The sequence below is a fragment of the Crocodylus siamensis genome, chromosome 4 (genome assembly GCF_052110815.1).
Source record: "Crocodylus siamensis isolate JL-2025a chromosome 4, ASM5211081v1, whole genome shotgun sequence".
In the NCBI taxonomy this organism is placed as follows: domain Eukaryota; kingdom Metazoa; phylum Chordata; order Crocodylia; family Crocodylidae; genus Crocodylus; species Crocodylus siamensis.
The window spans coordinates 120,970,512-120,995,843 of NC_143398.1; the positions used below are offsets into that span (position 1 = coordinate 120,970,512).

Below are 25,332 nucleotides of genomic sequence, written 5' to 3' on the forward strand. Positions count from 1 at the left end.
TATTATTCTGTCACTTACAACTCACATGCACCATGATTTATTTCCTTCTTTAGTGAAATATTTTCTGTCATATCACAAATACTGAGAGATTTCCATCTTAAATGCTGTGTAGAAACATTAAATAACCTTCATACCAAGGTATTATTCTTTTTATTACTTGTATTACCACAGCACCAAAAGCTCTACTCGTATTGTACAAACACAGAACCAGAATATGGTCCCTGCCATAAAGAGCTTACAATCTAAGTAGATAGAAAAGTTTCCTCCTCCACTGCAGGAAACTGAGGCACAAAGTGGTTATGTGACTAGTTTACAAAGAGTGAACCTGTGGCAGAACCTGATATAGACTTCAGGGATAAAACTTGGACCTCCTTGAAGGGAGTCCAGAATTTCACTGCAGGTATTTTGGGGTTCATAGTTTTTTACTCAGATTACTAGCCTCTGATATTCCTTAAATTATTATATTGGAAACTGGATTGCTTTGTACTATTCATGCGCCATTTTTACTGTCTGCTCTGGAGTTGTATCTTATGTTGTTAATAAAAGAATGGGGAACTAGCTATCTAGAATTATATTAGTCTCAGGATAAGCATTGGCTAGTTTCAGCAACTTATCATTAATAAAGATATGTCCAGGTTTACACTACAAAGTTGTCCCATGATGTGTAGTGCAAATATTTAGGCTTAAGAATGCCTCTGTTCACTCATTTCCTCTTCTTTGACCTGCATTTCCATTGGTGTGTCCGATAAAAGGATGTTTTCAGAAGATTTAAGTTGCTTCTTTAAAATAAGGAGAATTAACACACATGGGATATAGGACACTCCACGCAATATTGCTGGCAGACCCAGGTAGAACCATCTGGAATAAAAGTATGCTTTATTAAATGTGCATACACATGAAGCACAACAGGGCTTTTTATTTTGTTGCAATGCAATTCCCTTCAGGGCAACGGCCAGCTAGTCTAGAATATGTTTTTGTTCATAGGTTGTGCCATAATCCTTTTGTTATCAGTCTAGATTGGATAAATGCATGGATGAGGGAACACTGATTATTCAGGAACTGATATTGTTCCTTGTGATCCCACATGGAACCAACATGCCTACATAAGGCTGATAGGGGCCTAAATACCTACCATTTTTCAAGATCTGCAGTATTCCTTGTAGGAACAAAGGCTTTCACAATGGTATGTTGGATTCGTTCCAACTTGGGTAACTACACTCTGTCTAGCTAAATTCCTTCAGTAATTTCATTTGGATACAGTGTCATTCACTTCTTGTTTAACATTGTTGTTTAGTGCTGTCAGCTATTAAACAGTAGCCACCTCCCACCAAATTGCTGCATTTCTGAGGTGAATGAAACAGTGCCTTTACTATAATAAAGTATTTTAAGATCCTTTGTGATGAAGGGACTAGATGCATGCAGATTCCAAAAAGGAAACTTCTAGTCACAATCTATTATGAAAGACAATACTGGGCAAAGTTTGCCTTAAGAGGAAATAATTTGATACTGAAAGAAATTTGCAATCTCCAATCTCAATGTGTTGTTTCTCAATTACAGAAAGGCCAAGAACATAAATGATACAGTGATAAATACAGTTAACAAAGGATAGATAAATATGCAAAAAAAAATTGTACCTGTATGTGACAATGTCATACATCCTACAAGCTCCTTCTCCACCACATGTTTTGGTTCCCCATTTCAAACATGTAGTATCTATCAAAGCTCCAAAATAAACTGGAGATGGTATCCCAGCTAAAAAGAAAAAGGTATGATGGTAAAGAGGTATAAGACATCTATGATGCTACATAAATACCTCACCTGTTATAGTAATTAATAGAATTATAGAGCCACAGCTGTTTGTAATTATCCTTCTCTTTTCTTATACCATCCACATTACCTCTGTTTCATATAATCCTCAGTCCTTCATTAGTGTCCTCCACCTGAGTAGGTACTTTGCTTCTTGATCCCTCTTTAACATTTAATACACACAGCAGTTTAAAATATGCATGTTGTGGTTGCTACTCAAAACTCAGCATTTGCACATTGTCACCAGAGAGATCTAAGGAAAAAAACTGTCTTTCAGCTGAATTTTTTCCTGGTGTACATTCTGCAAGAAGGAAGGGGCATAAAGTGGTTTTAGACCTGGACCTTGTCTAGTCCCTGGCATAAATAAGTCTAGTCCCTGGCATAAATAAGAACGATCTAAAAGTTGCTCTATTTTCTACTCAGCTCCCCAGGCCTCCAAAAAAGAAATCTATTTGTTTTAATCTATCTCTGCCTTTTCCATCAGCAACTAAGAAGGTTTCTGTCATATAAGAGAGGGTGCATATTGTGAATATCATCTCTGATCCTGGCCATAGAAGTACTCAAGATGTGCTTAAAGCATGTCTTACCTAATACTCTTGCAGCTAATGCATGGATGCCCACACCAAATGACTTTTCTTCAGGCTTTAGAGACCTAAGCAATAATTGCATTGGATATTGAAAAAAATGGCAATATACATAAATGTTATAGATAAACTTACTGCTAGTTTTTCAACCAAAATCCTCTTAATGAGACCATTATTCTGATTAAATGGCTGTCATTAAAGTGGAGGTCTTTTTCAGGTACTTGTCTAGAACTTGACTAGAACAAGGCACAAAAGAGAAGGGTCCTCTGACAATATCATCCAGATTTGCATGGAGGCCAACAGATCTAACAGACTAACAATTATGCACTGTATTGAGATGTCTTAGTACATTCACTTTGTATTAATCTGGGACACAGCAGATAGGCAGAAGCCACATCAGGTTATAAAGCTGACAACATTTATCTTAAATCCTAATGCTCGGTATAGAAGACATCTAGAACTTCCCTAATGACTAAGGGATTCATGTCTTGATATGAATTTTTCAGCTGAGCTCTTAAGTTCTTACAATAATACTATTTTATTCTACCTTATTAAGACCATGTATCCTGGTGTGGCTCCTAAGGAATAAATGAAACAGCAGACTAATGATAATATTAAAAAATACTGAAGCATCTTGTCACAGTTTTCTTCTCTATCACATTGGCCCAGAACTGCAGAGATATTTCTAGATGAAAATGCTGATGCTGCAACACAGGCACAGTTTTCAAATACCTGTCAAGAGACAAATTTCATCACTGAGGCTCAAAATGTGATTACCATCACGCCCACAAAACAGTATATTATTCCACATGACATATTCAGGTCAAAGTATTACCATGTTTTCTAAATTAGTAGATGCAGTGTAAGGTGGGGAAAGGAGGGGTTAGGTAATTGCTACAGCTCCAGTCCCAACCCAGAGTTGGGGCTGGAGCTACAGCTGGAGTTGCAGCTGCCTGCCCCCTACCGCCTGTTCCTCACCACTCCCCACTGCCTGCCCTACCATGTGCCCTCCCTACTGCCTCCTCAACTGTCTATCCCCCACAACCTGTCCCATTACTGCCCCCCTCAATACCTCTCCCCCACCACCTGCAGCAGTGCGGGGTATAAATTTAGGATGATCTTCCAATAATTAGATTCCATACCTGGACAATTATAATAAATGTACAAATTTTGCCATGTGTAGAATATAAGTATGGGGTGGGGGGGTTCATTGTACATTCAGGGTTGTCGTGTATTTGGGTAAATATGTTATTCACAGCAAAAAGGACTTCTAGTGATGAGGTGGAGCCTAGATCATTCATAGCCAAGTGGTTCAAGGAGCAGGCCCCTCCACTCTTTTGAGTAGCTTTTACTTCAAAGGGTGCAGCTTCTCTGCTCAGCTGGAGCTCATCAGCAGCCTCACATAGCTGATCAGAAAAGCAGAAGCCATTGAAATAAAAGCCACAGTTGGAGCACATCACATCATCAGTCCTGCACAGCTGTTTTCTGTGGCTTTCTATGCCTTTGAATACTTTAGAAACTTTCATCTTCTCCTGGGAACTTGTGAAGTATCTGGGTTCTAGTGTACATGTGAGCAAGAGCATCACCATCTGACCCTCTCTCTGATCTTATAGCTCCTTAAAATATTTTACTGGTTTCTAAATTCTTTACGATGTTTTTGATTGCATTGCATTATTATTCTTAGCCATGTCCCACCTAATGTATGTGTATAAACCTAACAGAAAATTCAGAAAGTATTAGGCTTATAACGCTTTACTGTGTTATTTTCTAACCATCCTATAGAATTTAAGAGATTTTTCTATCCTTGGTAGAGAGTTTAATTCTTGCTGTGTGATCACTAATTCTTCCAGGTTTCAAAGACTGAAAATATCATAAAAGCCTTCTCATATGGTATTCTTGATGTATCTACATTTGTCTGTGATCAGAACAGGCTTAGGGTTTTGTTGCACCTTACACTTAGGCACACAAACATTGATTGGTTTTAGTGCTAGCTTAAGTGTGGAGCAGTCATACTTCAAGCCAGCAGGGGCCTGAAGGACTGAAAAGTAAGAATTCTTCCACTCTCTCATTCCAGGCTCCCCCCTGCCCCCCCAGGGTTCCCCTGGTTTCATAGTTTCATAGTTTCTAGGGTCAGAAGGGACCTGAGTAGATCATCTAGTCCGACCCCCTGCCATGGCAGGAAAGAGCACTGGGGTCAAATGACCCCAGCAAGGTGTACATCCAGCCTCCTCTAAAAGACCCCCAGGGTAGGAGCCAGCACCACTTCTCTTGGAAGCTGGTTCCAGATCCTAGCTGCCCTGACCATGAAGTAGCGCCTCCTGAATAGCTAGCCTAAATCTACTCTCTGCTGGCTTGTGACTGTTATTCCTGGTCACTCCTGGTAGCACTCGGGGGAACAGGGACTTCCCCAGTGCCTGCTGGTCCCCCTGACTAGTTTGTAGATGGCCACTAGATCCCCCCTCAGCCTTCTCTTGTGGAGGCTGAACAGGTTCCGGTCCCGTAGCCTCTCCTCGTAGGGCCTGCCCTGCTGCCCCCTGATCATGTGAGTGGCCCTCCTCTGGACCCTCTCCATGTTGTCCACATCCCTCTTGAAGTGTGGCACCCAAAACTGGATGCAGTACTCCAGCTGCAGCCTGACCAGTGCCACATAGAGGGGGAGGATCACCTCCTTAGACCTGCTCGAGATGCATCTGTGGATGCATGACAAGGTATGGTTGGCCTTCCTGACTGCATCCCCACACTGCCGGCCCACGTTCATCTTGGAGTCAATGATGACTCCAAGATCCTTTTCCGCCTCTGTACTGACAAGGAAGGAGTTCCCAACCTGTAGGTATGGTGCCAGTTGTTCCTCCCCACGTGCATCACTTTGCACTTGTCAGTGTTGAATCCCATCCTATTCTCATCCGCCCACCCCTGTAACCTGTCTAGGTCAGATTGCAGCCTGGTTCTCCTCAGCCCCCCCAGATTCCTCCTCCCTGGCTTGTCTGTCCCTGCATTGTCTGTCTAAGGGGTGCAGGCAAGGAAGGGTTAACCTGTCTGCCTGGCCCCTGTTGGGCTGCTGCTCTTCTCTAGGCCAAACCTACCCAAAGAGCAGCAGTGGCCAGACAAGCAGATTAACCCTTCTATGCCTGCTCCCCTGGGATAGACAGTGTGGGCAGCCACATATAAACTGGAGAGGGAAAAACAAGGGAGGAACAGTAAGCAGGGATCTGGATGGGCCCAATCCAAGGCAATAGGGGAGTGTTTACACTGAGTGGCTACACCTTAGTGTAACACAAGCTGGGTAACATGGTTCAGAGCTAATCCTGTGCTTGTGTGGCATAACTTGGAGATGCCTAATGATTATTTAAAAGTAATTTTAGGTGCTAATATATGGACTACAGGTGTTAAGAGTTCCAGGACCCACACAAAATTGCCATGTAACAAGGCCATTATCTGGACTTCTATTTAGTTTGAAAAAGATTAATTAAATCTATGTTGATATTCATTTCTGAGCAAAGCATCAGGCTAGTTTTTATTTTATCCAGACCACTTTGCCCACATCTTACAGACACTTTATGAATTCTAGTTAAGTCCATAGGTGTGTATTTCTGCCATTGCATCACGTTGACTATAGTTCAAGGCATAGCATGACAAAATGTGTGCCCTACCATGTGTTTTCCAGTCCCATTTGATCCTTTACATCCAGCAAGACAAGGTGAAACATAAGTTATTCCATTGTCCCCACAAACAGGATCCCACACTTTTAGTGTACAATCACAATCACTATTGCAGTCAGCAAGTAGAGTTGTTTCCATATATGAAACTTGTTCTATTCTGAAAGACATTCAAAAGATAAACAACTGAAGTTAAAATACTTCAAAACTGTTAAAATACTTCATTGTTTTTAATGCTGAAAATTAAAACACTCTATCAAGAACTTAAAAAAATGAGCAGCAGCTTTGCAGAAAGGGACCTGGGAGTTACAGTGGACAATAATCTGAATATGAGCAAACAGTGAGCCCTTGTTACAAAGAAGGCTAAAAGCATACTGGCTTGCATTGGTAGGAGAGTTGCCAGCAGATTGAGGGAAGTGATTATTTCCCTTTATGAAGCACAGGTGAAGCCACATCTGGAGTACTGTGTCCAGTTCTGGGCCCCTCACTACAGAAAAGATGTGGATAAATTGGAGAGAATCCAGTGGAGGGCACTGAAAATGGTTAGAAAGCTGAGGCACATGACTTCTGAGAAGAGGCTAAGGGAACTGGGCTTATTTAGTCGGGAGAAGAGAAGACTAAAGGGGGATTTAATTGCAGCCTTCAACTACCTGAAGGTGGTTTTAAAGCCACCTGAAGGAGCTAGCCTGTTTTCAGTGGTGGCAGATGACAGAACAAGCAGAAATGGTCTCAAATTGTAGCAAGGGAAGTTTAGGTTAGATACTAGGAAAAATTTGCTCCCAAGGAGGGTCGTAAAGCATTGGAACAGGTTGCCCAGAGAGGTTTTGGAATCTCCATCTTTGGAGGTTTTTAATACCTGGCTAGACAAAGCCTTGGCTGGGATGATCTAGTTGGGGATGGTCCTGCTTTAAGCAAGGGGTTGGACTAGATGACTTCCTGAGGTCCCGTCCAACCCTAATTTTCTATGATTGTAATATAAGAAACTACTATATGTGAAAGTGATATTTTCTCCATCGTTTTTACTTTCCTGTATGAATGATCAATTAGATGAATAACAGTTTACTAACAATGGCAGTTACATAACTTAAATGTGTAACTGCATTAGTCTGATACGGAAATGGTGACTCTACTTTTTGTGTTCATTTTTGCATCCACCTTTTAGAAAAATGGAGTCAATGGTCTCTTTTAAGTCCTTAGAACATTAAAGGACATAGTTTAAAACACTTCCTTTGCTGAGACCGAGGGTACTTCATCTCCCAAAGAAGGCATCCAGGGCTGTGCTAACCACCTCCTCAGTACTACTTCTTTTAATGGGTTGAGGTAGGAGGGCAGGAAACCAAGTCTAGACTTCCTACTTTGGTGCATTAGACAGGGGTTAGCAACCTTTTCAGGCTGCAGGCTGGAGTGATCTAGTTCCAATCAGAGAAATGCAGGTGGTAGAACCAAGCTACCACCATCACTTCCCCTACAGCACATCTCCATAAGGCAGGATGGAAAAGCAACTACTGCCAAAACCCCACACTGCCAAATGCTGCCAAAGACCCACATCCTCAGGCCCGATATGGCTCATATACCATAGTTTGATAACCCCTGTAACCTATGAATTTAGAACCTGTTTTTTTGTTCTTTTTCTGGAAGACCATTTTGTTTTTCCAAAACCAACCTCCTTGGCAAGGTACTTATTAGAACATATTTTATTACAAGGGAACAACAGGTCATTTCAGCACTGTGACATAAAAGAATATACCCTTCATAGGAGACTGTTAAACCAGCAACTGGAGAAGTTTCACAGACCATGAAGTAAGCAGCAAAGTAGATAAGGTATTCAAGTAAAGAGATCCAAAAGGCTATTTTGGCAGCTTGAATAGTATTTGTCTTAAATTTCTTCATCAGCAAGCCTCCAAGAAAATATCCAATGCATATAATTGGTAAATTGTAAATACCTGTACAAATAAGTAGAATTTCAACATTAAAATAACAAAGGAAAGCAAAAAACTGCTCATAAAACAATATGGCCTATATTAATCATTCCATAATTCCTGTGACTATGCATAATATTCATGTTATGTTAAAAAATGCTTTAATTTAGCAATAATATGATACCACATTTCATGGTGTATAAGTTGAGGTTTGAAGCCCAATTTTTAACTCTTAAAATTCAACCTTGGTTTATACACCATATCACTGTCCCTTGTGAGCAGTGCCAGGCTTGGTGCTCAGCTGATGACGCCCAGGCAGCACCGCTCACAGGGGATGGGGGCATGCCAGCCAAGCGCCGAGCCTGGCCCTGTCTGCTGCAAATGGCACTGCTGAGCGCTGAGCCCAGCCCTGTCCCCTGCAACTGGTGCCAGACTCAGTGGCACAGCCGGGCTTGGTGCTCTGCTGGCATGGCCCAAGCAGCACTACTCACAGGGGATGGGGGTGTGCCAGCCAAGGCTGAGCCCAGCCCTGTCCCCTGCAAGCAGCACTGCAGCACATGTCTACCCTGAAGTACATGGCCCATAGTGAGGGTGCACAGGGACCAGTAAAAGTCTACCCTATATTTCTGATCCAGAAAGTTAAATCGACTTGTACCTGGATCTACAAAATTCCTAACTTTTTGGATCAGAAAAATGGGGGTGACTTATACACCATGTTGATTAAACACCATGGAATATGGTACCTTTAAATTTCTACCTCGACTTATACACTGTATCAATACTTTTGACCCTCACCCCAGCGTCACCCCAGTCCGGCCCCGGCCTGGCCCAATCTTCTTCACCTACTGACAGCATCCCTGTCACTGGAGTCTACAAGGTCTGGGCCCAGCTTTAGCCTGTGGGCCTTGCAATCACTATGGAGATGCCCCTCAGCCAGGCACTGAGCCTGGCCTGTCACCTGCAAGCAGCACTGCCTGGGCCATGCTAGCTGGGTGCTGAGCCTGACCCCGTCCCCTGGCTGGTAGGACCCAGAGGGTGGTGGTTGATGGAAGTCAATCATCATGGTGCCCTGTGACCAGTGGAGTCCCCCAATGCTCTGTCCTTGGATCTATATTTTTCAATATCTTCATTAATGATGTGGACATTGGTGTCAGAAGTGGACTGGCCAAGTTTGCCAATGACACCAAACTCTGGGGTAAAGCATCCACACCTGAGGACAGAAGGGTGATCCAGGCAGACCTTGACAGGCTCAGAAAATGGGCAGACAAGAACCTAATGGTGTTTAACACTGAAAAATGCAAGGTTATCCACCTTGGGAGGAAAAACCTGAAGCATCCTTATAGGCACAGCAGTCCTACGCTAGCTAGCACTACGGACAAAAGGGACTTGGGGGTCATGATTGAGCACAAGATGAACATGAGCCTGCAATGTGATGCTGCTTCTGGCAAAGTGAGCAAAATGCTGGCCTGCATCCATAGATGCTTCTCAAGTGAATCCCAAGACGTCATTCTCCCCTTGTACTCGGCCTTGGTGAGGCCGCAGCTGGAGTACTGCATTCAGTTTTGGGCTCCACAATTCAAAAAGGATGTGGAGAAGCTTAAGAGAGTGCAGAGGAGAGCCACGAGTATGATCATGATCAGAGGTCAGGAAAACACCTTATGATGAGAGGCTGAGAGCCATGGGACTTTTCAGCCTGGAAAAGTGCAAGCTCAGGGGTGATCTGGTGGCCACCAATAAGTTTATCAGGGTGCTCACCAGGATCTGGGGGAACATCTGTTCACCAAAGCACCCTAAGGGATGACAAGGTCGAATGGTCACAAACTCCATGACTGTTTCAGGCTAGACATAAGGAAGAATTTCTTTACTGTCCAAGCCCCCAAGGTTTGGAATAGACTGCCGCTGGAGGTGGTTCAAGTGCCTACTCTGAATGCCTTCAAGAGACATTTGGATGTTTATCTGCTGGGATCCTATGATCCCTGCTGACTTCCTGCCCCTGTGGGCAGGGGACTGAACTCGATGATCTTCCGAGGTCCCTTCCAGCCCTAGTGTCTATGAATCTATGAAAATGCAGGAAATAACTCTTCATCTACAGAGCTAGTAAGATTGATCTTTTGAGAGTACTTCCACCAATAGCAGAACACCAGAGTGGCATGAGCCATGAGAGCTATGAGGTGTAATGTAGGCAACTTCAAAAACTGTGATTATCAGATGTGTTTATTATACCTTCAAGATCCTTTATTATACCTTAAAAACTATGGCAGTTTAAAGAGACTGATGCAGGTGGAGTTAGTTAGACACTAAATTTAGGTATGAGCTATGACTGGATTTAACTTATAGCCATATTGCATGTTATACTTAGGATATGTTAACTGCACTTAAAGCATGAACATCTGTGCACTCAAACAGAAAAACACATGTTAAGTGCAATCGTTTTATAGCAAAGTTATAACTTTTTGCAGGAGTATCTCCAGATTGTATTAAGTAACACGTTTAGTTATTCTGGGGCTGATCTATGGGGATAATACAAACACAGCTAACTGGCTGTCGGTCCCATCCCTGACAATACACCCGAGTTTGAAACTGCCTCCAGTGTGATGCTGGAACTAGAACTGACAATCAGCCAATTGTTGGTCCCAACCTCCATGCCAAATCAGAGCTTTGAACTGGCCACAGCATCTCTCTGCCAGTGGCACAGACATGGCTCAACCTCAAGATCCAATGGCAGCGTTAGCGACGCATAGGGGGAGCACGCAGGTGCATGTGCACCCCTGAGATTGGTGGTGCACACCATGCAAAAAGCACCACCAATGCAGCCGGCAGCTCCTGTGAGTGGTTGCCGCTTGCCACCCACCCCCCTCACTGCTGACACTGCTGGCGGTGTTGGTGGGCAGTCCCTAGCTGCCATTGCCACTGTGGTGGTGTCTGCAGGTGGTCACCGAGCATTGGTCAGCGCTCACCAACCCCCCCCTTCCCCCACCCCCACCACTGACACTGCTGTGGCTGCCTGCAAGAGCTCCCTGCTCACTGCTGCCATGCTATCGACACCACCTGCGGAAGGTCACCATGCCCCCTCAGCTTCTGGGGGCATGCAGCGTTCGTGAGATTTGGCTCCCTTTGCTCCCTGGTACCTCCCTCCACCCACCTCCAACGGGAGAGACTTGGCTCACCCTTGTATACCAGCAGCAGGCACTCCCTGGCTGGACAGTGCTAAGCACGCAGCAGGGAGGCCACAGGATTTGAGGGTGGGAGTTGCATGTCCTCACAGGCAGACATGCAAGCTGTGCCAGGGTCAATTCAATGTCTGGAGTGAGGGGGAAGAGGGAGGGAAGAGCCAATTCCAGCCCTAATAGTAGTAAGCATTCCCATGCAACTACTTAGAACACATTCTAACTTTTAATATGGGACGGTAACACTTACTATGTCTCAGATAAAACATTTGCTAAGTATCCTATGCAACAAGCCCATGAAAGGGTTATTTTCCTGTTTTTGGTTATGTATGTTGTTACTTTGATCAAACAAAGTCACTCCAGGTGAATTAAAGTGCATGAATGGACACTGGAAGTAGAAGTCGTTGAAGAGAAAAAGATCCATAGAAGCCTTCCCTTTTGTTCCTGAGTTGCTCTGGTTCCCGCTTAGTGGGCCATCACTATGTTGTCCTCTAACACTAATCTTCAGAGAAGACAAAGCAACACAAGACAGACTCAGAAAGGGTAGGCAAACATTGGAAGCATTGTTCCTTTGCCATGTGGTGTTATAGATAAATGAGAGAATATGGCTTTAGGAAAAGCCCGAATCTGCAACGGTTCAGAGAAGGGTGTGATGGAAAACACTAATGCGCACAAACAATGTTGGCTGAGCATATATTCAACCAACTGCTGTCTCTGGAGGGAGTGCTATCAACGTGTCATTTTCATAAACATGAAAACATAAATATGACACTACATTAAGATTAATTTTTAAAATGTGTGTGAGGTTATGGTTAGAAAAAGATAACTAAAATGAGTTAAGAGATTCATTTGGTATAAATTCATAAATTCATAACATCAGATGACAGTTTTGTGTTGAATCTAGCTCTTGTATAAGCACCTTTCTCAGTATATAAACATATTTTCTGTATAAAGCCCTCAGTATAATCATTAGCTGATCAAGGGAAAAAACAAACATAATGCAAGTGTACCTATTAAAAAGATGGCGTCTGATGCAGATTTCCCAAACTGCTGTTCCAAATATTTTGGCATAAAGGATATCATGCCATCAAAGGCATTGAACTGTAAAACAGTAATGCATACAAACAGCATATACACAGGGTTGTGAAACAAAGCCCGAAGAAATGGCAGGAAATCTGGAATGATAGAAAAAACGGAGTTAATGTGAAGGTCCACAACACGAATTAGTCTCTGCTGAGTGTGGCTAAAGAAGCAGGAAAGTTAGAAGAAGAGGCCCTAAATTAGATCTTGGACTGAACTGGAGCTGCTTTAAGTAAAATCAGCTATCATGGTCCTCTAAAGACTTTGTATTTGAACCCAAAATATTCCTTGTGTGCTCCAAAATGTCTCTTCCACAATGTCATAACCCCATCTGCAACATATGGCATTGTACACAATGACTGCCTAGCTTTTCTTTTCATGCTCTAATATTTCCTATGCTTTATCAATTTCTCTTCTCTTCAATTCTATGTTGCTTTTGATTAAATTTTTACTAAATCTTATGAGGTAGAAGGTTTTCTTTAAAGAAGGATTGTTCATCAGTTGGAATTTCTGATTTGAAAAAGGAGTTTAGTGGCCCAGACACTGTATACAGTCATTAATCTTATCTCTCATTTATTAAAGACCCTAATTTCTCTCTAGGATTCCTCTTTCCCCAGATGTATTTCTACAAGTTTTCTGGTTCCTAATAAGCCCCTTGGGTTGTATTAACTCATTCTGGATTTGTTTTCCAGCTCTCATATCTTTTTAATGAAAAATTTAACTGACTTTTTTCTTGTTTGTATCTTTTCCCCTTTCTTCCATATCCAACATAGATGCTTTCTGTTGTCCCCAGGCCTTCCATGCTGCCATGCTTATTTTTCAATTAATTTGTAATGTGCTGCATTTTAATTATGGCTTTTTCACTTATGCTGCCCAGGTATTAAATACAGACAAGGATTTCAATGCTTCTTTCCTCTTCTCCTGGACTATTAGACTTCCTAATTCTTTCTGATTTTGTGTTTCTGTTGGATTTTGTGTTTCTGTTGGATGCCTCGGATCCAACTATGGACTACCCTACCAAACAATCACAGGCAAATTTCCAAATGAGGTGCATTTTTTTTCAGTATTGTCTGACAAGAGCTATAGAATCAGGACACAGACCACAAAAAAGAAATTTCTTTCTGTTCTACTTTCTGTGCCAGCAAATGTACTGATCAGTTTTTAAGAAATTTTACAAAGCAAACAAAAAGGTTTATATAACAAAGTCCTTGATTTATTAAAAACAGGCACTAGTTTGCATTGACGTATACCCTTCAGAGGCTGGTTAGTATCTCAGTAGAGGAAGGTTAGTATATCAGTCTCACAATGTAGTCTAATTTATAATAAAAACATATGCTATGTAGTCTAGCATCCAGATTTTCTAGAAAATGCAAAGGAGTATTGAGATGAAATAGGACAACTGAAGTTTTCACTTGAAACCAAGACACTTTTTATTAGGGATATTCAGGAACAATGGATTTCCCCCTGAACACAATACAATGTGTTGTTCCTGTGAGTGATAAACAAAGGGCGCTTTTACATGTGCTCCAGGAATGAGCAGTGCACTTTAATTAGAGTGGCTCCGAGAGCCACTCTAACGAAAGCACCACAGAGTCTCATGTATTAGCATCCCTGTGCTTGAAAATGGTGGCAGGGATGCTTGAACTGAAGCTTGTCTGACAAGCTTCAGTTCAAGCACCCCCATCACCATTTCCAAGTGCAGAGATGCTGATACAAGACACAGGAGATCTGCTGGAGCACAGTAATTACCACGCTCCAACAGACTCAATTAATCGACTCTGCTCTGATGTGCTGTAATCACAATGCATCGGAGTAGCCTCCCAGCTTGTCTACCGGCACCCAAAGAGAGATGCATTCTGAAGTCACTCTGGAGAATTAGGAATGCCACAAGCTGAGCTCTTGGAGAGTCATTTGTTTCTTACCAAAGGTTATAGTATAAGCAAAGACTTTCAGCAATGATTAGTGACTTGGGGTGCACTGAATGTGGAATACCCAGTTTGAGCCACCTAAAAGAGGCTGCACTAAGTAAGGGCAGAGAATGCGCATTGGCAAATGCACCCTCATTCTGAATATTAGGACCTCAGAACTTCCATATTTACCCAAATCCAAGACAACTCTAAATTTAAAATAAGCCCCAACAATTAGATTGTATACATGGAAAAATAGTTATCATTTTCCATGTACAGAATCTAATTATTGCAGGCTCATCTTAAAGTTGTCCCCCCCATTGCTACAGCAGAGCAAGCAGTGGCAGTCAGTAATGCACCAAGCAGATGAGGAATCTCCCCCCTCACACACACCTCAACCTCTACCACCTGTCCTACCCAGTGCCTGCCCCCGCTAGCACCTGCCTCCCCTGCCATTTGCCCACCTTGGTGCCTGCCTTTCCCTCCCATTCCCATGCTACATGGCCCCCGCTGCCTCTGCTCAAATGTCTTTCCCCCTGCCACTGCCTCTGCGTCTCTTGCCTGACCTCCCCTCCCCCTCCCTCCACACACACACACACTGCTTACTCTCCAGTTATAGCCCAAACACATCTGCCCCATCATCACCTGCTCCCCACAGCTGCTGCCCCTACCACCACTTGCCCTCCAGCTCTTGCTCTGGCCCCACTCCAGCCTAGGGAACAGAGCACATTGTTGCTCTAGCTATCCCAGCCTGGCCACACAACAGCAGCAGCAGTGGTAGCAGCTCTGGTTCCAGCTCTGACTGGGCTGGGGCTGCTGCTACCACTACATGGCCAGGTTGGGGCCATAGCAACTATGTGTCCTCTGCCCGGGGGTAGAGCAGGGCCAGAGCCAAATCTGGAGGGGAAGCAGCAGCAGGAGGCACAGGCTGTGGGGAGCAGACAGCAATGGGACAGAGGTGGTAGGGGAGCAGATGGGGAGGGCATAAGAGAGACAGCTGGGGACAAGGCAGTGTGGATGGGAAAACCAACTTGACTCAACCCTGGGTCAGGTCCAGAGTTGGAGTCAGAACAACTGCCTGCCTCCCTGCTTGTACTCAAATCCAAGATAAGGGGATTTTTACCTGTGTTAAATGTGGGGGAAACCTCATCTTGGATTCAAGTAAATATGGGCATTTGTAGACAACACTTTAAAACAGGTTTAAAGTGGATTAAATGCTTTTTGCACCACTTTAATGGCACTGTTTGCACATTCGGTGGCGTATTGCACATTCATTCCAGCCACTGTAGCACATTACCGCATTAAATGACTTTGGGATGCAGCAAATGACTTTGGGGCACTACAAAGTAAAACACCTCTGAGAAGTTTTTAGTTTCCTACCCATGGAGGGAAGCACCGGGCTCCATGCGGCTCAGCCTACTGTAAACTTATTCAACTTTAGTTATAACTAGTGACTCACTAGAAGCAAATTTCCACATCCAAATACACCAAAGTGCGGGAAGAAAGAGGTGTCAGATACATTTCACAGTAGGTTTGTGACTCTATAAAGGACCAAACCAACACTTGTTCTGTGAGGTATGAACTTTGCAGCTCAGGCCCATCTCTAGTGACAAGCACACACAGCCCATGTCATAAGGGAAAAAAGAAAGCCTTTCCTATAGTCCTAGTGTATTTTAACCGGTTCTACCATATAGTGACAAAGATCAATTTAGGAGAAATAAAATAAAATAATTTAACTTGCCTTTAGCGATTTCATACATGTTCTGTTTGACTTGGTTTTTACCATTTCCCTGTACCAGTGTTTCGCTTATTCTATGTGGTACCTCAGTATCACTTTCTTCTCCTTCCTTGAAAAGGGTCTTAGGCAGAAACCAAAAAGGCATGCCAGCCAGGAGATTCACTGATCCACAAATCAAAACGCCCAGCCACCATGCCCCAACCCAACGTGCATCAGTTAGGGTTAAAGTCACCTCCTCTAAAAGTAAAGAAACACACATCATATTAGCTCTTAGAGATCTTCCCCCACACTCACTTGTAGTAGGCATTTCTAAAATCTGAGACAGAAGAAAACTCTTGGGAAGATTCAAGGTACCTCTTTAAAAGTGGAGGTGGCCTTTTCTTAAGCAACTAGATTTATCTGCCAAATATGGACATTAATTAATTAATTGATTATATTTTTCATCATTGAATGAACTCATATGATATTATTTAACAAATAATTTATTTGCAGATTATTTTAATCTTGTTTGAATGCAGGGGATCTTATCAAACTGAATATCATATGCTGATTTTGCTTCATAAAAGTATTACCAGCAAGCTGGCATAAAACAAGTGCAGCCAATGCTGTGAGATACACTACTCATCCTTACTGATTGACTGCCACAGATTATAAACATATTAGTTCATTACCTAGATCTATTAATCCCAGATCAACATACAGCTGTGCACAGAATGATCCCAACATGAAACCAAGCAGGGGGCCTATCACCGTGGCTGTATGCAGGCAGCCTGAAGCAAAGAAAAGTGAAAAACATATAGAATCAGACCCTCCACAGTTATTTTCATTAAAAATTGACTGCCCTACTTTTGTATGATTCTATGAACATTTCCCAACTATCTATAGTGACTGGATAGCTTGACCCCATAAAGTTCTGAGAATACGGTTTCGATGATTACAAATCACTTTCTGTCCTTGTTCTCCAGTATGCTCATAGTCCTTCATGTGTACAATTCTTCCTACTGATTTCGCAGGCTTTGCATCAAAGAACTCTATTTTTTTATTTGTCAAACATTTCATCCAGAAAACTCAGTCACTAGCATATTTAAAGAAAGTGAATGCTAGAGGTCATAATCCTGCACTGGAAAGCATGTATATTGATCTCTGACCCCAGGCAGAGCTCTGCTTATTTAAGCAGTGCTTGATAGATATGTGGTCAGTGATCCCCCCCACCTGATCTTCAGGGAAGTATCATAGCTATGAGGATACAATCAAGGCACATTTAAACCAATTTGACATTTACTGCCCTATTCACCCACTGTGTTCAGATAGGTTGGCAAAGTCCTTAATTACCTTGAAAAGTTTAAATGAGTTAAGAACACTTCTTATGTTTAACATAAAACCAAGTGCTTGCAGATTTACCAATGTATAAAGGTGAATTTTCAGCTTTGGCAAAATCTTCCACATATGAAATGCCCAGTGGCATAATGGGAGTTTCACCCATTCCTCGTATAATGTTTCCTACCAGCACAAACACCCACATCAAGGACCCAGGCTCCTTTTCACACTCTGCAAATAAAATAAGAGATTTTGACATTGACTGGAAATAAAATGTTTTCCTGGAAAATACAAATAATTGGTTGAGACTTGATGCGTCTTGTAGCACCAGCAAACAAAATAAGGGAATTACAGTAATCCATGGGAAGCCTGGGAAGAAGACTGCCTCAAAAGGCAGCAAGCCTACTGTTACGTCACTTTATGGATTAGAGTCCCCACACTCCAACCACACAACCAGCCAGCAGTGTTGGGTAGTACATAGACTAGGCCTTAGCCTTTCCCCCATTTTTTCTCCACCACAGTACTCTTCAAAGCAACGGGTCTACAGCAGTTCCTGAACTCCTGTGGGCACAAAGGAAGAAATTCTGCTTGGCTCCGAGGGAGAATCTAACCCCTAGATAATTAATAGAACACATATGCATCCTTAAAAACCTCACATCTGTACAACTAACATAACACATTGATCAAAAATGTGCCACCCCATTCCAATATGCTATACCATGTGATTTCATCTCCAGTCAGAAGAACTATTCAAAGTTTTCATGGAACAAATGTACCCCTACAGATACAAGCACATGAGCAAATTAACAGAAACTAAGGTAAGCTGTGAACTTGCAGTGTATGTGTGCAGACACACTTACCCTTGTGATATCTGTGAAGCAGCTTCCTACCAATGAAAGTAAAGGCAGATACCTTGCTCTTACCCTGTTGTAAACTATCCTGTGGGTATTGTGCTCTGGCTGAGCCTTTCTTAGTAGAAAATGTTGATTTTAATAAAGTTTCATTTTCCAGTAAGAAAATGCTTCATTTGAAACTTTTCTATCCAAGTTTCAACCACTACCAGATCAGAATATTTAGTTAAAATTTACACAAATCCCATTATTTATACTGTATTTTAGACTGAAAATGAAGTTCATCAGAGCAACGCGATGCTGAGAACTTTTACCTGGTTTCATAACAAAGCCAAAGTAACTTGTCCAAAGCAAATGACTGAGAGTCAGAACTCCTGGTTTCTATTTTTTTCTTGGACACTTAAATAGCTTAAAGGCAATGTTCATAATGAAATGGAACCATAAAGAAAACTGCCTTCAGGTTGCAAAGTTTGCATAATGATATTGCATCAGTGACTCAATCTTATCATATGTCGTTGGAATATCATGGCAAAAATATAACAAATCAGTGCCAGGATGTTCTACAGTACTTATTTAGTTGTTTATGCTACTCCATTTAATACCATTATCATTAATTTATATATCACTGGACACATCTACGTAAGCCACCCACTGTGCAGTCATTACTGCAATCTTTTAGTACTTGCTTATGTTAATACCAAATGACTGCACAGTACAGTTGCTGCACAGTTTTTGCCCAATGCTACCGTGCAGAAGTTCATTATTACTCTGCAGTACTATTGCCACTTGTTGCTACTGTGCCATAGTATCTCACATTGATGCACCCACCGACAATGTGCATACATGTTTTGAGATATTGAATAAGCCACGGTTTCTAATTATTACCACCGTTTCCCTCGGTTTCTTGAATGGAGAAACTACCTTTTTTAACAAACTGGTAGAGCAAAGTCAGATTTTGCCATCTCGTCTTCATTTTCTCAACTCCTCAATCTACCTTGTGTATGTAAGGTAGTGTGGAGAATATTTCCAAAATCCGAGGTCTATTAGATATGTCCATAAGCTGGCAGAGTGAAGAGATTTTTAACCATGCTAGCAAATACTGTAAGAACTGCATACAGGCCAACTTTTGTCTCTAGAATCTCCAATTGGAGAATATTCCAAGGCCTGGAAAACTACCTAACCTCTATAATTTTTATCCCTAACCTATGACCCTGAAGAAAGCATTAATATCAACATCCAGTTCATTTAAAACTTGCAAAAATATTTGACAAAAGAAATAAAAGCCACAAACAAAACAAAACAGAAAGAACTGCACCTGCTGATGGTTTCTCCATAGGGATAGAAGACTGGCCATTACTTGCAAGGCAGAGGGGCATGCTTGAAGAAGAATTCTCAGTTGATGAAATGCTGGTTTCAACCTGATATCTGTTAGAGCCAAAGTAAAAAGCTTACAAATACAAAAAGAATATATTAAGCCACTTCATAAAAGCTGTTTTCCTGAATTGAAGCTTCTCAGAAAAGGAGTGAGCAGACAGGAGAACCAGACCTGGTACAAAAATGAGTGGAGTCTTTCATTAATCAAAATTTAATTTAGAAATTAAGAAATTATCAGGCTGAATCAGACACATAGTTTGTGTGGTCTAGTATCCTGTCTCTGAAAGACTCTAGTAGGAGATGCTGCACAAGATAAAAGAAACAACCTAAAAAAACCCCGTCATATTTTCCTTCCCATTCTTCAGACATCATAACATAACATATTGCAGTTGCACATTAAGCAATCTCACTGAACTGTCCACAATCCTAAATTTTTTTGGGGGGGGTTGTTAATTTAATTTAAAACTCTGCCCATCCAGGTACCTATATAATACTCATCAGCCTAGTATATCCTCATCTAATACACCTCTTAAAATTGTTCTCGCTCTCTTTCTTCCATGGCACTAAGAAACAGGTTTACATTTGTGGCAAATGGCAGCCAATGGAGTTTGAATCCACAAGAAAAGAAGTACAGTACTCCTTTGTGGAAAAGCAGAGTTATACCAATGTAAAACTGGCACAATGGTATGAAGAAGCAGGGCAGGAAATATTTAACTGGAGCCTGAAACAACATAGGAAGGTGTCTGGGGATTAAATTAATGTGCCAGTGCTTCTTGGTTAATATGAGACTGGGGGGCAATAGTATTCTATACAGGCTGTAGTCTGGGGAGCTGAAACTTGAGTAGTCTATGTAAGAAAGAATTGAAATAATCAGTGCATGTAGAAATAAAGACATGGAAGAGGACTTTGTAGCTCTGAATATAAGGAAGCCATATAGATATGTGCATGTGCAATATTGCACATGGTTCTGAGTAGACTTAGGGAAGGGATACAGGAGAAGAAGACTTTAAAGTGAAAGATGGGGGGAATGCGTCAAGGTTTTATGAAGATAATAGACTGTGGAAGCACTTAAGTGAGAAGCTAGGTAAAGAAAGACTTAGTCCTGTGGATGCTTCTCTTGCAAAAGACTGATGGTTTTCTCTGATAAAAATCATTATTTTCAAATTTTAAAAAGTAACCCAAAATCCACATTTTTCTGTGATTAAAATTAAACACTAATGGTGTAAAATGAAAACTAGTGGTGTTTCATTTTAATCACAGAAAAATGTGGATTTTGGGTTACTTTTTTATATCCAGAAATTGGGTTCGTTTGGGTTTTTTTGTCAGAGAAAACCAGGATCCCTGCTTATGAGGAAAGACTAAGGGATCTAGGACTGTTCAGCCTGGGGAAGAGAAGACTGCGAGGGGATTTGGTGATCATCTATAAGTATATAAGGAGTGAATATTGGGAGCTGAGAGAAAAACTGTTCACTAGAGCATCCCAGGGGAGGACAATGGCTATAAACTGTTAGAGGATGGTTTCAAGTTGGAGGTAAGGAAGAACTTCTTTGCAGTAAGGGTGACCAGAATCTGGAATAGACTTCCCAAGGAAGCAGTGCGGTCTCCAACCTTGGAAATCTTCAAAAGGAGACTGGACAAACACCTTGCTGGGATCATTTAATCTCCATGGTATTGCTGCCCAGAGCAGAAGGGTTGGACTTGATGATCTTTCAAGGTCCCTTCCAGCCCTTAGTTTTTATGATTTCTGTTCAAAACCAGTCAACAGGGTAGGGGAATCATTATGGGGTCCAAATGTATTATTATCCAAAGAATGATTTTCCTGCACAACCTACAAGCAAAATACCTGTGAATAATCAGGAAGATAACACTGTACTACAAAGCATATCTGAACTTGTAATAAAATGTGGTACATATGCTTAAACATCATGGAGATGAAAGGTAACATACCACAGAACAAGACGAAACAAAACAGAAGGACATACGTTGTCCCGTAGAGAGGGAAATCCTGTACACATTTTTCTTTGTTTAGAAAGCCGTAATTAACTTTTGAAGCCCCCTTAGAAGACCCGCACTGCCCCAGAACCAGGTTCTTAGAACTCAGATTTTGCTCATAAGTGATTCAATTTCAGTGGGCCCAGTGGCAGGATTAGGGTTAGAAGAATCTGGCCCATCATTAGCTAAATACTCACCGTCCCATTAGGAAATGAGGCAGTGATATCAAAAGGCAGCCAAAGGCCATGACTGTGCACCCCAAAGCAATTATTCTCGGTCTGTGAAGTTTTGCTCCAAAATAACTCACAAAAGCTATCAGCAACAAGTTTCCTGCAGGAAAAAAAGCATGGCTCATTTTCATTTTTAAATGCTAAGTCACTGTATGTATTTTTAAAGATATTACAAACCTGACCAAGCCTGAGCATGACATCTTATCCATTTAATAATCACTTACCTTCTCTACCTCTATGAGCATTATGCAAAAAGGCGACTGGCTATGAAATACTCTGATAATAGAATGTTTAACAGAACAGAAATCATGACTAAAGAACAGAGGTTGAACTGAGGCTATCCTGAGAAAGAAGCCAACACCAGTGTACCAATCTAGTGCAATTTAATAGAAATGTGAATTACAAGTTGAAAGAGAACACTGTGATAAAGAGAATCCAGAGTGGTATGGGACAATGCTGAAAGCAGGCAGCTTAAGACCCACCCCCACCTTTTTTTTTTCTTTCATGCTTTCTGAGAAACACATAGATAAAGTCATTCATTAAACCATTTCCCTCTTCAGGAAAGAAAAAGCTTTACAGTATATCATAAGAAGTGTACATGTACTTCAAAACAAAGCCATGTGGTGGCAGAACAATAGATGTATTAGGAAGCCATTATTCTCTTCAGAATTTTTTTTTATTGATACAAACATTATTTTGCATGGTTTATGTCAGTGATGTGGAAAATGAAGACATCTAAGTATTTATATTACAAATATAAATATTAGATTCATGTTTCTCCACTGAAAATAAGTAAACACCAGATAACATGCAAAGAGAAGAAATGGCACTGATAATCTTTAAGTAGTTTAATGAGAAGGGAAAGGCAGATCCCTGTACTGCTTATTAATATGTTTACTTGTACACCACACATCCCAGATAAACACACAACCTGTTTTCAGAGGGATGAGTAAACTAAAAAATATTTTTCTTGCCAGCAGCATAAACACCGGCAAGCTGCATGCCTTAGGAGGGAGCAACAACCTGTAACTGCTCTATTAACACCCTACCTGCTGGCTGGCTGTAGACAATTCTTCCCTTAGCAGCCATGCCTGCAGCATGCATGTGTGAAAGGTGTGAAGGGTGTCTTTTCAACATGTGTACAGTTACTTTCCATTTCCTCACCCCCACTCCCCTCCACCAATTTCACTTGGTTAAAGGGACACCATCAAAAATCAAGGTAGGTCCCACTTGATCCACATAGGGATATTTTTTTGATAGTCTTGATACCCTTCCTTATAGTCTGACTTCACCCATGCCTTGCCATTGGCTGCCCACTCCCTTCTGTCTTGTGCAGTAGGTACAGCAGTGGCTTCCACAGGAGCTGCTCTCCTACTGGCACTATGATCACTGACAGAGGTGATCAGAAATGGGAGGAAAGTGGGTGCTATAATCGCAAGTGACAATCTTGCCTTTAAGGATTCAGGTATGGGCATTGCTTCTTCTGCTCAGAAATGTGACTTCAAAGTTGCATCTACTTTCTTAATAAATAAATACACCTTACCTATCCAGCGCCTCATCTTCTAACTCTAATTACAGAGGTGTGTGTTTTATTTCTATTTACTCCTTTAAGATGTGTCCATATTTTGGATAGGGATATTGCTCCCTCACATAAAAAACTTTGCTGATTAAAGACCATGTATAAATATTAAGTATTTGCAGTTTTTGCACAGAAACCCTACAGCTTACACTTCTAGTTTAATTGTCGCATGCTTTTTTGTTCATCCTAAGCAGAACCAGGAACTAGCCAAACCAGAATCTGATCCTACATTCTGCTACTCATACAGGAGGTCCCAATGGGCATGTCTACATGAGATGCTACTGTACAGTGGTTATTGCACACTTATTTAGTACTTGATTATTCAAGTACTTAAATAAATGCCCAGTAACCAGAGTTACTGTGCAGTAGTGTCAATGAAGACCTTTTAAGTGATGCTGCTGAGCAGTAGCCTAATAATACTATGTGGTGTATCTGTACTGTTGGTGCTATGACACGCTACTGCACAGCATTATTTAGCTACTGCACAGTTAACATCTCATGTGACAGACCCAATGATACCTAAATACATGAGTATAATTTTCAGCATTGGACGAAGGCTCATTCCAAGCCACTACTCTCTCACACACAATAATTGCTGCAAACAAAATATTTTGAACAGGAAAGAGGCAAAACAGCCACTCGCACATGCTCTGGAAACATACTGTTTTGTCAAAAAAAAACACCAAAAAAAACATTAAAAGGAAAGATTACCAACTTCAAAGCTGCCACTAATGATCCCCACCAGAGAGGCTGGAATATTAAATTGTTTCTCTATCTGCGTATTCATGCTGTTCATATAGGCACCAGACATGGTTTTAGCAACGTAGGCAAATGATAATGCCAACAGAAATACCTGGGAAAGGAAGACAGGAATTCATACAAAAATTAACAGGCACATCAATATTTAGCAATATCTCTTATCTATTTTTTCTGCCAAAGCTGTTCTGCCAGTAAAACTACATATACAGTCCTAGCATAATGAACTAAAGAAAATTTTGAGTCCAAATCCTATCAGTTTCATTTGTACACAGTATTCTGATTTCTCTTTACAAGGGTACGAGAAACAAGATTTTGTCTTTTTCCTTTCATTTTTCATTTATGCTACCCTTGGCATTTTCAGGCCCCCATTTTCTAGAACACTTTAGAAAATCAAAATAAGGATGTGTTTCAGATTTAAAATCTAGGTGCTCAGGAATTTTTCTACTGACTGGATGTCTACTGCAAAACTGCCATCTGCAGGACTGAATAACAGGTGCATCCAAAGGAGAAAACTCAAGTAAATTAAATGCATAAAGACCAGATGTTGTGCCCTTTACTCATATGGATTCGCAGGTATTTATAAAAGTAGCCTCATTGATTCTGGACTACTTGTGTAAGTAACTGTTCATCCATATCAGGAGAGGTTACAGTGAGTATATCTATACATGCACTTTAATGCACAGTAAAATAGGCTACTGTGCATTAAGCAGCACCTAAAATGTATGCCCTTGTGCCACTGTGCATTAGCACAGCCTAATGTGGAGGACTTGGGAGTCCAAGAAGAGTGGTTGTTCCTTAAGAAGAAGATCCTCCAAGCCCAAAGGGTGACAATCCCAATGTGGATCAAAGGGAGCAAGAGTGCTCAAAAGACCCCATGGCTCACCAAAAGCATCCAGGAATGTCTAGAAGCTAAAAAGTCGGTGTACACCCAATGGAAGGGAAGGGCCATCACCAAGGAGGATTATACCTCGATTACTCGAGGTTGTAGGGAGGCTGTTAGGAAGGCTAAAATGGAACTAGTGACCCAGATCAAAGATAGCAAGAAGTCCTTTTTTAAATACATAGGGGGTAAAAAGAAGGTACCGGATAACATAGGGCCTCTACAGGACACACTTGGAAATCTGGTGGTCGCACCAGAAGACAAAGGTAATCTCTTTAACAAACTCTTTGACTCCATTTTTCTGAGCAGGGACTGGGACATCACCACCCCTGGAATCCCAGATGGACCCAGGGGAGGAGCAGCCAGGCCCAGGGTCAGTGAGGACCTAGTCAGGGAACTTCTGGTGGGGCTAGATGTGTTCAAATCAGCAGGTCCTGACAATCTCCACCCCAGAGTGCTGAGGGAATTGGCAGAGATCATTGCAGGACCCCTG

At 41.7% G+C, this 25,332-nt stretch overlaps 1 protein-coding gene across 1 annotated transcript in view; it reads right to left on the minus strand.

Annotated features, from left to right (window-relative positions):
• Positions 1-25,332, minus strand: part of LOC149866417 (solute carrier organic anion transporter family member 1A2-like) — an 80,177-nt gene continuing 54,845 nt past the window's right edge. Inside the window, exons 4-16 of the mRNA XM_090043580.1 lie at positions 23,912-24,053; positions 21,589-21,721; positions 19,341-19,450; positions 17,259-17,405; positions 16,529-16,627; positions 15,861-16,094; positions 12,143-12,307; positions 7,794-7,989; positions 6,041-6,206; positions 2,938-3,122; positions 2,394-2,458; positions 1,635-1,752; positions 1-858 (exon numbers count right to left, since the gene is read on the minus strand). Of these exons, the coding sequence (XP_089899706.1) occupies positions 684-858; positions 1,635-1,752; positions 2,394-2,458; positions 2,938-3,122; positions 6,041-6,206; positions 7,794-7,989; positions 12,143-12,307; positions 15,861-16,094; positions 16,529-16,627; positions 17,259-17,405; positions 19,341-19,450; positions 21,589-21,721; positions 23,912-24,053 (1,935 nt within the window). The 3' untranslated portion in view covers positions 1-683. The remainder of the gene's footprint in view (positions 859-1,634; positions 1,753-2,393; positions 2,459-2,937; positions 3,123-6,040; positions 6,207-7,793; positions 7,990-12,142; positions 12,308-15,860; positions 16,095-16,528; positions 16,628-17,258; positions 17,406-19,340; positions 19,451-21,588; positions 21,722-23,911; positions 24,054-25,332) is intronic.